Here is an 11,921-nt window from a genome sequence, read left to right as displayed (position 1 = left end):
CCCCCCCACCTTTACTGCTTCCTTGACTCTGTTCACACTATTCCTAACACCTGGTACGCTCTTTGTTGTTAAATTCCTCCCCATTCTTTAAAGATCAACTAAAATACTTACTCTAGGAAGCCTTCCAAAATTTTCCTAATAAGTAATAACTTTCCCTTTTGACTTCATTTCAGCATCAATGTGTAATTTGTTTTATAATTATTTTCCTATAACAACTGCCTCTCTAGAACTAAAAGCTCCATGAGGACATCAATTTCTATATCTACCTTTTAAAAAGGTAGTGAAGAGGGCAGCTAGGTGGCACAGTGGATAGGGCACTGGCCCTGGAGTCAGGAGGACCTGAGTTGAAATCCAACCTCAGACACATAACACTCAATAGCTGTGTGACCCTGGGCAAGTCACTTAACCCCACTAGCCAAAAAAAAAAAAAAAGAAAAGAAAAGGTAGTGAACTGGAGGAAGAGGAGGAAGGGGGGAAAAGTTAGAACTCAAAATCTTACGTTGAAAACCAAAAATAAAGAAAGGATGAAAGGTAGTAAACTTAACAGTAGAAGGCCAATGATAAATGACCCATGGGACCCAGATGGACTTTTGTGAATCCTTAAGTATGACTTCATTAGCAATATGTTTTAATTACATGATATATTGGATAGGCAAGAACTGTGAGCAAAAGTAGTTACTTTGAGCACCTAACAAGGAAATACAGGAAGAAAAGGAAGTAAAAGGCTTGGGTGCCTTCTCTGCCTCTACCAACTTCCCTTGTCCCTTGACCTTATGGAATTCAAAGACTATTAGGTATGAGGCCAAGCTCCCCAAACACGGCTGGTTCTTATCAGATCAACTCGGGTGGCTGACCCTGTACTCCAGTGATGGTTTACTAAATAGAAGGTAGAGTTCAGATCTTCAGTGGCCTGCTGTACAGAGGAAATCAAGTGTCCATTATCCCTGGGGACCCCATGTGGGTCAGACATGGAACCCTCTGGAGATGGGAGGTTTTGGGGGAATCATTACATGGGGGATGTGGAAGTACAACCTGTGTAGTACTTGCTCCTAATACAGTCATAAATTAGCCTGAACGCATAGTGGTGATGAATTTGTAGGATTCATGGACAGTAGTCCCAGTTTGGGCTATTGTTCAATCAGCCTGGTCTATTAAAGCAGCAAAAGTTCACTGGAAGTGCCTCAATTTACACAAACCATCCCAAATCTTTAACATCAATCAGTACCACATTCCCAGGAACACTGCTGACATTTCTACCCCCATAGCAGATACGGCAGAGATTGGGGCTTCCTGTTGTACCAGATCCCCTTATAACAATTCAGTGTGGCCAATGTGTAAGGCAGATAGGAAATGGTGTCTTACCATGGACTACCGGTCTCTGATATGTAACCTGACATGGGAGCAGTGGTTAAGATCAGGGATTCCCTGAGGGGTGAGGGGTGAGGGGTCTGGACTCTCAGTGGGTTGAGCTTTGAGCTGCCTGGAAGTCAGTAACACTGTCCTATGGGAGGAGAAGAAGCAATTTATCATTTACATAGTCTCCTTCTATGAGTTTTGCCAAGTGGTTAGAGGCCTAGAAAATCAATGGCTAGATTAGGCTTTCTTTCAGGGCAAAACTAATGACAGAATTTTGCTGATGCAACACCCCCACCCCCACCCCTCTGCCTTGCACATTCAAGTGGGACACATCAGCATTCACCAACACTTAGATACTCCTTTAGCTGAATAGAAAAATGCTATGGAAAGTGTCACCCATGCCACTGCCATTCCTAACTAAATACATCTCTATTTCAGTCATTTGGGGCAGAGCTGCCCTGTTCTGGTAGACATGGAATTGTCTCATTCCTTTATCCAATGATGAGGTGTCGGCCACCACCCTGGACCATCTAGGTTTCCAGCTTTCTCAGCCTTCCCTCCATCACAATGGTTATACGTCCTTTAGGACTTAAGTGGCCCAGGACAAGCAAGTGACTTTTACCAAATAGCTGCCATTTCCACTTTGGCCACTGATCTCAGGAATAAATAGCACTGCCATATCTACCTGGCGTGCCTTCACAACTGTAGCTGCATTGACCAACCACCCTTACATCTGATCCACCTCTGTTTCTTCTGCTCAGATGAACCACACATCCAAGGCTATGTAGGACTGGGCCAAATCTCAGGGTCCTTTCATTTGCTCTATCACCATCAGGCAGCAGACTTCAGTGAGCACTAGAATGGAATTCTCAAAGACCATCTTTGTTTGATGGTGCCTGGCTTTGCCAAATGGCCTGACTTCCTTGCACAAGTGGTGCCAGCCCTCAGTCACTACCACTTCACTAAAGGGGTTGGTTCTCTAGGCTGGCACCTCTTCAATGCCAGCCATAGGTATGAAGGATCGGATGGTCTTTGGACCTGAGGGAGTACCGTGTATCCTTATTAGGTGTCTACAAGACATTTTCTTACTGCTGTGATCTAATAAAAGAGGTTGTTTTGTTTTTGCCATTTGCCTTGTTGAATCAATCTCCACAAATCCTCTGCTTGGAATCAATGGGCATCTGGCCCAGAAAACCTCCCCAGTGCCAATGCCAGCCTGGCAGCCTCCAGGGTTTTTAATTGCTCAGTCTCTCCCTTCTGCTTAAGTCCAAGAGTAGGCTGAAAAAAGGGGAAAGTCCCATAGACTCAGCCCAAAGTCAACCGAGTTTCCTAAGCCTTTCATGGGCAACCCTATTCTACAAAAGTCCAGAAAGAGGCACACCCTTGCAACCTGCAAATTCAACCATTCAAAATCTGAAAAAGGCAAGCCCTTACATTGCTTAGTCTCTTTTATAGCCCCTAACATCCTGTAATTTCATCTAGTGGATGGAGGGTAGGGGTGCAGGGTGGGGAGGATGACTCACTTGAGCTAGGGTCCTCTGCTGCCCCCCTGCTACAGGAGGAAGAACTTGAAATCAAGAACAGTAATCCATCTGTAAATTTCTCCACACCTGGAGATCATTCAAAACCCTAAAGGTTCATTTCAATCTATATTCAAACTTCAGGGGAACAAATGTGGGGAGATTAGAAGCCTATGGGACCTGGCCTAAAGACACTAATTAGCATCCACATGGAGCTGCAATGCTACCAAAACCAAATTTTCACTAAAAATAATGCTAAACTCAAAAATAATTTCTCTCTCAAGTTCTCTTTTATCTGTCCCTCTTGTATATCTCCAGTCATCCTGCACCACCAACTTTCAGGCCTTATTATCCCTTGCCCAGATGATTACAGCAGCCTCTTAATTAGTCTCCCTGCCTTAATAATAATAGCTAGTATTTATATAGTGCTTACTACATGCTAGTCACTGTGCTAAGTAAACACTTTATCTGATTTGATCATCACAACAACCCTGGGAAATATGTGCTATTTTTATCACAAATTGAGGAAACTGAGGCAAAAAGAGATTACGTGATTTACCCAAGGCCATATGCCTAATAAGTATCAGAAGCTGGATTTGAACTCAAGCTCCTCCAGTCTCCAAGCCCAGCACTCTATCCATTTTGCCCCCTAGCTCCCTTTCAGGTTTCTCCCCTCTTCAATCCATCCTCTCCACAGCTGCCAAAAATAATACTCCTAAAACAAAAGCCTGACCATGTCACTGACCCTACTTATAAATAGCTCTGGTGCCTCTCGACTGCCCCTATGATCAAACACAAACTCTCCTGTGCAGCATTTGAAGCCCTTCAGCATCCGGCTCTAGCCTTATACACTCTACTATGCAGACAAACTGGAGGATCTACTTGTTATGCATAGACACAGGTGCCTTGGCACAAGAAAGTCCCCCATGCTAAGAACCACTCCTTCCTCAGCTCTTAAAATCCCGAGGAGCTTCCTTCAGGGCTCAGCTACACTGCCACCTCCTCCAGGAGGCCTTTCCTGATCTCCTAGCTGTTACTGCCTCCCTGGCTCTGAAATCACCTTGCCTTTACTTTAAATGTATTTTGAATATACTTAAATGGGTATATGTTGTTTCTTCCAATAGAAAGTAAGCTCCCATAAGGAATGAACTGTCACTTTTGTCTTCAGTATCCTTAATCCTAGCACAGTGCATGGTACATAACAGACCTTTTGTTAAACTGAACTGAGTAGGCTGTATATATTAATCAGTGTGCTCAGGCTGATAAGGTCTTTCATATCCAAAATACACATCCACATCCAATACTAACCAACTTGCCGGGAGATTCCATTCATGCTGAGATCCCACAGGACTCTGAAGGCTCTCGATGAAATCTCTAATGGCCATGTCAGAAGCTTGTAAGAGGAAAAAAATAAGTTAGCAGAGACATTCCTATGTGACAATACAGGGTTCTCACTACTTTGAGCCCCTTGTCTATGGACTAGTCATTCTTTCTACAGAGAAGTAAGTATATGTCAAGTGCATGTAGTGAGAACTCCAAACTAGGTAACAGTTAAACAGTATATCCCCACACCCCCTTCCAGCCTCCTTTTGTGTGTTCTTCCCTCGTTAGACTGTAAGCTCCTTGGGGGCAGGGGACTGCCTTTCTTTTTCTTATTTGTACCCCCAGCCCTTAGTGAAGTGCCTGGCACATAGTGTGCACTTAATAAATTGTTTATTGAATTGAACTGAATTATTTTCAGGTCAGTCTCTTCTTCCACTGCCACAGGAGACCAAATGTCTCTGAGAGGTGTCCCTGATGCTACATAAACACAGTGGATACCATTCAGGTGCCACTCATCTGAATTAAAGAACCCTAAACCACAAGCCACCTGGGTCTGTACGTCATACTTTGAGGGTAGACGAATACAAAGATGGTTTTATAAACTGGCACAAGCCATGGGCATCCAAGAAGGAAATTATGAATATCAAACTCTATTATTTCACTACAGATGATTCTCTATTGAATTCTGTTATTATTTTTAAATTTTATTTAAATTCTAATTTTACTTGCAAATTCTATTATTGCTTTTCAAAAAACTTATTAACTTCAGAGATATCAGTAAAGAATAAAATAAATATATAAAACAAGGAATAAGATCATACTGATGAGGATGGGATTTAGACCCCAAAAAGGAAAAACCCTGGACTTTCCCACTGGGTCAAATCTCTGAGGCTATAATCCCATCAATTTCATTATGGCTAAACTCCATCTCCCAATTCTCTGTTACCCTTAAACTAGCCTAGCCCTCCATTGTCATACCTCCCTATGGCCACTTACCACCCTTAATTCTATCTAGGCTCCTTTCTCCTTTGGCCACAGGGTCCAGGTCCCTGGGAATTCTATTGCCTCATATTGGCCTCTATTGGCCACTCCTAGATCCCTCCCATAGTCTTTCTGTATATAAGGTTCATCTTGTCTCCATTAAGATGCTTAGATTCTTAAAATCTAGCCAATAGCTTACTAATGTTCAGACTCCTTAAGATGCCCAATATGATGGATGTTCCAATAAACCTTGTCTTTGGCTGAAAGAAGGCTTGGGTTGAATTCTTTCGAGCAGGATCTGTGTGTTGTGATTTTGGTGTCCCAGCACCCCTAAGCCCCTAAGCCTCAACAATACCAAAACCTTTGCTATTATATAGCACATTTTAACAAGTAAAACAAACAAATAAGCAAACAAAAAATGTATTTACTGTTTCCTTCCAAGTTCATTTGAAGTTCCACTACCTTTGGTTTTGTTTTCACATATATTGGTGTAGTCAAGTGGTATGCTATTCAAGTCCGCTGATATTAGTTTGCATCACTTTGTCTAGATATGTATGCCCTTGTTTCTTTGTATTCTTCATTTGTATCATCAGTTGGTGTTGTAGTATTCAATTTCATACCACATTTCATTTCACTGGACATGAAAGAGGCTTGCTGTCTTTTGAGTGGAACAAATAAGGGGACTATGAATCTTTTTCTTATTGAATATTAATATGGGGTTTTTTTTTGCTTTTCTTTGGATTTTTAGGACAAGGTCCCAGCAGTTTGGAGGACTGGGGAATATAACGACTTCTGTTTTGGACATGGTGAATTTGAGATATCTCTGGCCAGATGGATATATACAATAAGTGATTGGTAATTAAGGCTTGACACTCAAAGGGAGGGACTGGGGCTAGATTTACAGATCTGGGAGTCATCAGCATAGGAATGATAATAAACCCAAAAGAGAGAAGAGTAGGAGTCTTAAAATACAGCCTTGGTGAACACCCACACGTAAGGGGCAGGAACTGGATAAGGAGACATTAGTCAGGTAGGAGAATCAAGACAGAGTAGTATAATGAAAGATGAACAAGGAGAGAATATGCAAGAAAAGAGTTGGGTCAATAGTGTGAAATCCAGCAGATAGATAGGTCAAGAAGTATAAAGAAAGGGGCAAAAAAAACCCTTCAGATCTGGTACTTAAGTGAGCACCGATAAGTTTGTAGAAAGCATTTTCAGTTGAGTAATGAGACTGGCAGACAGACTGCAAAAGGGTAAGGAATAAGGGGAGTAGAGGCAATGAATGTAAACAAGTTTCTTGAGGAATTTGGCTGAAAAAATACAGGGCCACAGCTTTAGGGAACAGTAGAGTCTAGTTGAAAATTGTCTAAAGATAGGGGAGATTTTAACATGCCAGAAGGCTGCCACTGCAATTTACCTGGGGGGGAGTGTGTGTGTGACATGATCACTTCAGGAAAAATCATCATGGTGGTCACTTGGAGGATGGATGAGAAAAGATGGTTTGAAGCAAGATCAATTAGGATCCGATTACAACAGTTCAGGTGAGAGAGACTGAATTAGGGTGGTCCCTGCATTAGTCCTACTTTCTGTCACTATTTGGAAGAAGGAGAAAAGTCAGCCTCCTCTAATTGGAAAAAAGGAAAAATTAGAATTAAGCTTTTGAAAGTAGTAATATAAATACCTTTCCACTGGCCTAGCAGGACTAGCAAAATCCCACCTTCTACAGCCTTTCTCACTCTTTGTTAATGCCAATATCTTTCTTCTATTGATTATTTCCTATTTATCCTGTATATAGCTTGTTTGTATATAAGTGTTTTATTTTATTTTTTGTTTTGCTTTGTTTTTTGAGGGCAATTGGGGTTAAGTGACTTGCCCAGAGTATGTAAGTGTTTTCATGTTTGTCTCCTGTTTTTTTTCATGTTTGTGAAGGCCTCTGGGGCTTTTGTCTAACTTTCTATCCCCAGTAGGAAGGCAGATACAAGCTGAATAGCCCCAAATCCTTCAACTGTTCTCCACCCACTGTGGTTTCTAGATTCTTCACCATCCTCATCATCTTCCTCTGGACTGTTTGACAACATCCTTCCTAAAGCGAGTTGATCCAAACTGACCACAAGACTTCAGTTGGAGACTCCAAGGCAAAGGACAACAAAACCAACTCAAAAGGCATTGGCTTTAGAGTCAGAAGCCCATGGTTTTGAACTCCAGCACTGCAACCCACTGTGTGACCCTGGGCAAGTTGATTAACCTCTCTGGGCCTCGATTTCCCCAAGGGTAAATGAGAGCATTGGATTAGATGACTTTTAAGGATCCTTTTGGAATAGCTAAATGAGGCAGTGGATAGAACACTGAGCCTGAAGTCAGGAAGACTCATTTTCCTAAATTCAAATGTGGCCTCAGATACTTTTCTAGCTGTGTGACCCCGGGCAAGTCACTTAACTCTGTTTGCCCCAGTTTCCTCATCTGTAAAACAAGCTGGAGAAGGAAATGGCAAACCACTGCAGTATCTTTGCCAAGAAAACCCCAAACAGTACCATGAGAACTGAGACACAGCTGAAAACAACCGAACAACACCTATACCCAGTATCACTTCTTCCACTAATTGGCTGGTTTCTCCCAGAACCTCTAGAAGGATGCCCTGGCCACCCAGATCTTCATTATTCTCCTTCAGGGTAGAGACAGTCTTTCTTTCCACTTATTTCCATATTCCCAGCACTTGACTTGACTTCTAATAGCTCTCCATTTCTAACAAGATAAAATCTGAATTACTAGCATTCAAGGCCTTTTATAATCTGGCCCTAATCTAGATTAAAGGCATTATCTCAGACTGGCCTATGGCAAACTTTACCCTCTAGGAAATCTAAACTATTTGACACTTTCTTAAACAAGCAATGTATTTTCCTACCTCAGGGTTTTTGCTCCTATTTCCTCTTCCTGGAATGTCCACCCTTCCAATGTATTAAGAGCATTGTTGTTATTGTTGTTTACTCTTCATAATTCCATTTGAGGTCTTGGCAAAAATATTGGAATGGTTTGCCTTTTTCCTTTTCCAGCTCATTTTACAAATGAGGAAACTGAGGCAAACAGGGTTAAGTGACTTGCCCAGGGTTACACAGCTAGTGAGCCCTATCTGAAATCAAGATGAATCTTCCTGATTCCATTCCACCCACTGAACCACCTAGCTGCCCTGGAGGGGATCTTAGAGTAGGCTCTTATCTCCCCTACTAGAATTGTAAGATCCTAGAAGGCAGGAACTATTTTGTGTATTGTTTTATTCCTTATAGAAGAGTTCTACAAACTGGAGCATGATCCTATCAATCCCCTGAGGAAGGAACACAAAGCAATAGACAAAATAATTAGTTAATAGCTCTCATTTATCTACTTTTTCAATGAAAACAAAGTTCAAATAAAAGTCAACAACAGCAGAACTGGCAAGGTGAATTCACACTAAGCCATAGCAAATACCGCAGCAGAGACCACTTAATACGGTATGTGGAAATGAAGACCAATTTGAGTTGGACTGTGTCAAGCAGGATTTATCACAGATGAATTGTGATATCATGTTACTTTAGCATTTGACTATAAGGTGTGTCTGTTTCAATTAAACAATCTTTACGTGAAAGTTGAAAGTACCAAAAGATCTATCAACATCATCCATTTTGGTAAATGTAATATAATGAGCTAATTTCCATGCTCCCACCCCCATAACTGCAGCTTAAAAAAAAAATGAAATAACTAAAGAACTGTCAGAGTTATTACTTGAAATTTTCACCAACTAAATTAAAATGTAGTCTTGATGGGGTTGGGATCTGGGCCCCAGAAAGGAAAAATCCTGGACTTTCCCATATGGTCAAATCTCTGGCTCTATAATCCCATCACCTGGCCTTTCATTGTGGCTATACCCAATCTCCCAATTCTGTTACACCTCCCTATGGCCCCTGGCCATTTCCCACCCTTAATCCTAGCTAGGCTTCATTCTCCCTTGGCCATGTGGTCCAGGTTCCAGGAGTTCTGTTCACTCCAGCTTACTGGTCACTCCCATTCAGATCATCCTTAGACCCCTCCTCCAGTCACTTCAAACTTCTTGACCACTCCTAGATCCCTCCCACAGTCTTTCTGTATATAAGGTCCATCTTGTCTCCATTAAGATGCTCAGATTCCTAAAATCTAGCCAATACCTTACTAATGTTCAGATTCCTTAAGAGCCTGCCCAATATGACGGATGTTCTAATAGACCTTGTCTTTGGCTGAAAGAAAGCTTGGGTCGAATTCTTTCGGGCAGGACCTGTGTGTTCTGATTTTGGGGTACCAGCACCCCTTAACCTCATCAGCCTTAAATTTTTTATTGTCTCTAATTTTTAAGGTAAAATAATATATTTTTGGTGATTACATACATAATCAATTTAAAGAGAAAACCCAGCTAAAATTAATATGGAAATTAGAAAAATAGTTCAAGAGCAGAAATATAGAAATACTAAGCAAAAGTCCAAATTTCTACCTAATCAGATAACTAGATAACATAAAATCTAATTACCTGATATTGAAAGTGTTTATGCAGAATAAATTGGCAACACAGGAGAATCTGTCCAAAGAAAATTAAATGTTTCTTATAAGCAAAACCAAATTAAAAAAAAAAAAGTCCATGATGTCAAAAGGATTGTTTGTATTATATAATTTTGCTTATAGAATTACTGAGCATAAAAATTTTATTTTAGTATAAGAAATGGTGATGCCTACAGCCATTGATATGATAGAAATGATGCTTGGTAAATCATATGCAAAACAGCTTCAAATGGTATTACTTGGAGATAACAAAATATCTAAAGTCATCAGATCAACTGAGAAACCAAATCTTCCTTTTTTGCATTGAAAATGAATGAAACAACAGATATAGTTAAAGGTGTTCATTTGATTGATTACATTTGTAAAAATATATGTGGTTGAAACTGATATTAAAGACTTGTTACTTTGAAAAGTCATTGACTGTGCCATATTTAAAAGATAACTGATTATTTTACATATGTATATACACACATACATAGAATTTATAATATAACTGATAAATTTTTAGAAGGAAATGGACTCTGCACTGATGGGGATCAATTGATGTCAGGATGAAAAGCAGGTCTACAAGCAAGTCAAAAATTGCTCATGCAATGTGGACACATTTTAAGTTTAATAGGGAGATTGGCCAATGATAGTGCAGTTCTTAAAATATGCTTTGTTTGGCATTTCTTGGTAGCTTATATGGAACATGTTCAATATTTCCTGCCTGGTTCCAATCCAACCCGTGGAGGCTTGGTGAGTTCATGTCTAGCCATGAGTGACTGAGGGTCTGGTACTACAGGGTAATGAAAAATCTCCTGATTGGCTGAGGATAGAAGGATTGATGACTCAGGAGGCAGTAAGCCAGAAGTAAGTTTGCATACAAAAGGTGATCAACTCCTCCCCCAGTCTTTTTTCAGGTTTCCTTCTTGGCACTTAGGGAGGTTGCTCTAAGCTGACTGGTAGGGGTGGTAAGTTGTATTTCCCCACCTGGCTACAATGTGTCTGTGAGCACATCACCCACGTTTCCTTTTTGTCTATTCTTTCTTATCTTAGGTGAATAAGTATCCTAAGAGTGGAATAGCCAGGAAACTTGAGAGAAGTTCATCAAATCCATTAGAGGTCCCTCTGGCAACTGGAATTGGTAGCAGAGTTCCCTGGAGCTGGGAGGAGGAGGAGCAGTGACAGCAGCAGAATCTGGTGAGGACCCAGTAGAGCTGGGCTAGGGAGACCCTTGTGCATCACCAACAGGACACCCAGAAGTGATGAACTGATGGGGATTCCACAAAGGGAGAAAACGATTCTCTGGATGAGAAGTTGCAAGGTGCCCTTCATGTTACTTGTATATTCCCCACATGTTCCCTACATATTTGCCTCACTATGTTACATACGGTTACATATGTCACTCACTCATGGGAGTTGAGGTCACCAAACAGGGGAGTACTGAAGGAGAAGACAAGAAAGTGTTGGGCAGAATCTTTGGGAACACCCAGATTTGGAGGATGTGATTTGAATGATGAGCCACCAAAGGGGTCAGTCAGGTATGAAGAAAACCTATGACAAAAGTCCACAGAAGATAGATTACACAGGAGAAGTATGGTCAAAGTGTCAAATCTAGGTGTTAACTTGAAAAGGATGAGAACTGAAAAAAGGCCATTAAATGTGACAATGAAGAGATCATTGGTTACTGAAGAGAAAAGTTTCAGTTGAGTGATGCGACTGGAAGCCAGACAGCAAAGGGTTGAGCAAAGCTTGAGAGAAAAGGGAGTGGAGAAAGCAAGTGTAGACAGTTTTTTCAAGGATTTTAGCTGAGAAAGAAAGAGGAGACATAGAAGCAATGCTTGAGGACAAAGGCTTGGTCCTTCCTCATCCCTTAATATAATCAGTTCTTGCCACCTCCAGAATTGCACTGGAGTCCTGCCAGTCAGAAGCTATGTCTTCTCTTAGCAGATATGGCAGCCTGTCCTGCTACAATCATGCGGCAGGGGAATGAGTCAACGCATGGCCAAAAGTAGTCCCAAAGACCCCATATGGTCCACTGAAACCAGGGAGAGAATATCTGCACATCCTCTGTACAATTCACTGTGCCATTTGCCAGGAAGGACAAATCTGAACATGTTCCATGCCTGTGTCATACAGTTTTTTAAATTGCTACAAAAGAAATCAACTTTACAAGGAAATAGTCCATTAGAATTAAAG

The 11,921-nt window shown here is 41.1% G+C and overlaps 1 protein-coding gene across 2 annotated transcripts in view; it reads right to left on the bottom strand.

Moving 5' to 3' along the window:
- Positions 1–11,921, bottom strand: part of FAM178B (family with sequence similarity 178 member B) — a 116,140-nt gene that overhangs the window by 81,299 nt on the left and 22,920 nt on the right. For both annotated transcript variants that reach the window (XM_027852614.1, XM_027852623.1), the window contains exon 8: positions 4,185–4,269. In XM_027852614.1, coding sequence (XP_027708415.1) covers positions 4,185–4,269 — 85 coding nt within the window. The remainder of the gene's footprint in view (positions 1–4,184; positions 4,270–11,921) is intronic.

The sequence above is a fragment of the Vombatus ursinus genome, unplaced genomic scaffold (genome assembly GCF_900497805.2).
Source record: "Vombatus ursinus unplaced genomic scaffold, bare-nosed wombat genome assembly UNPS02000580.1, whole genome shotgun sequence".
In the NCBI taxonomy this organism is placed as follows: Eukaryota; Metazoa; Chordata; class Mammalia; order Diprotodontia; family Vombatidae; genus Vombatus; species Vombatus ursinus.
Note: the sequence above shows the minus strand (reverse complement) of the source record. Positions and strands in the feature narration are given on the sequence as shown.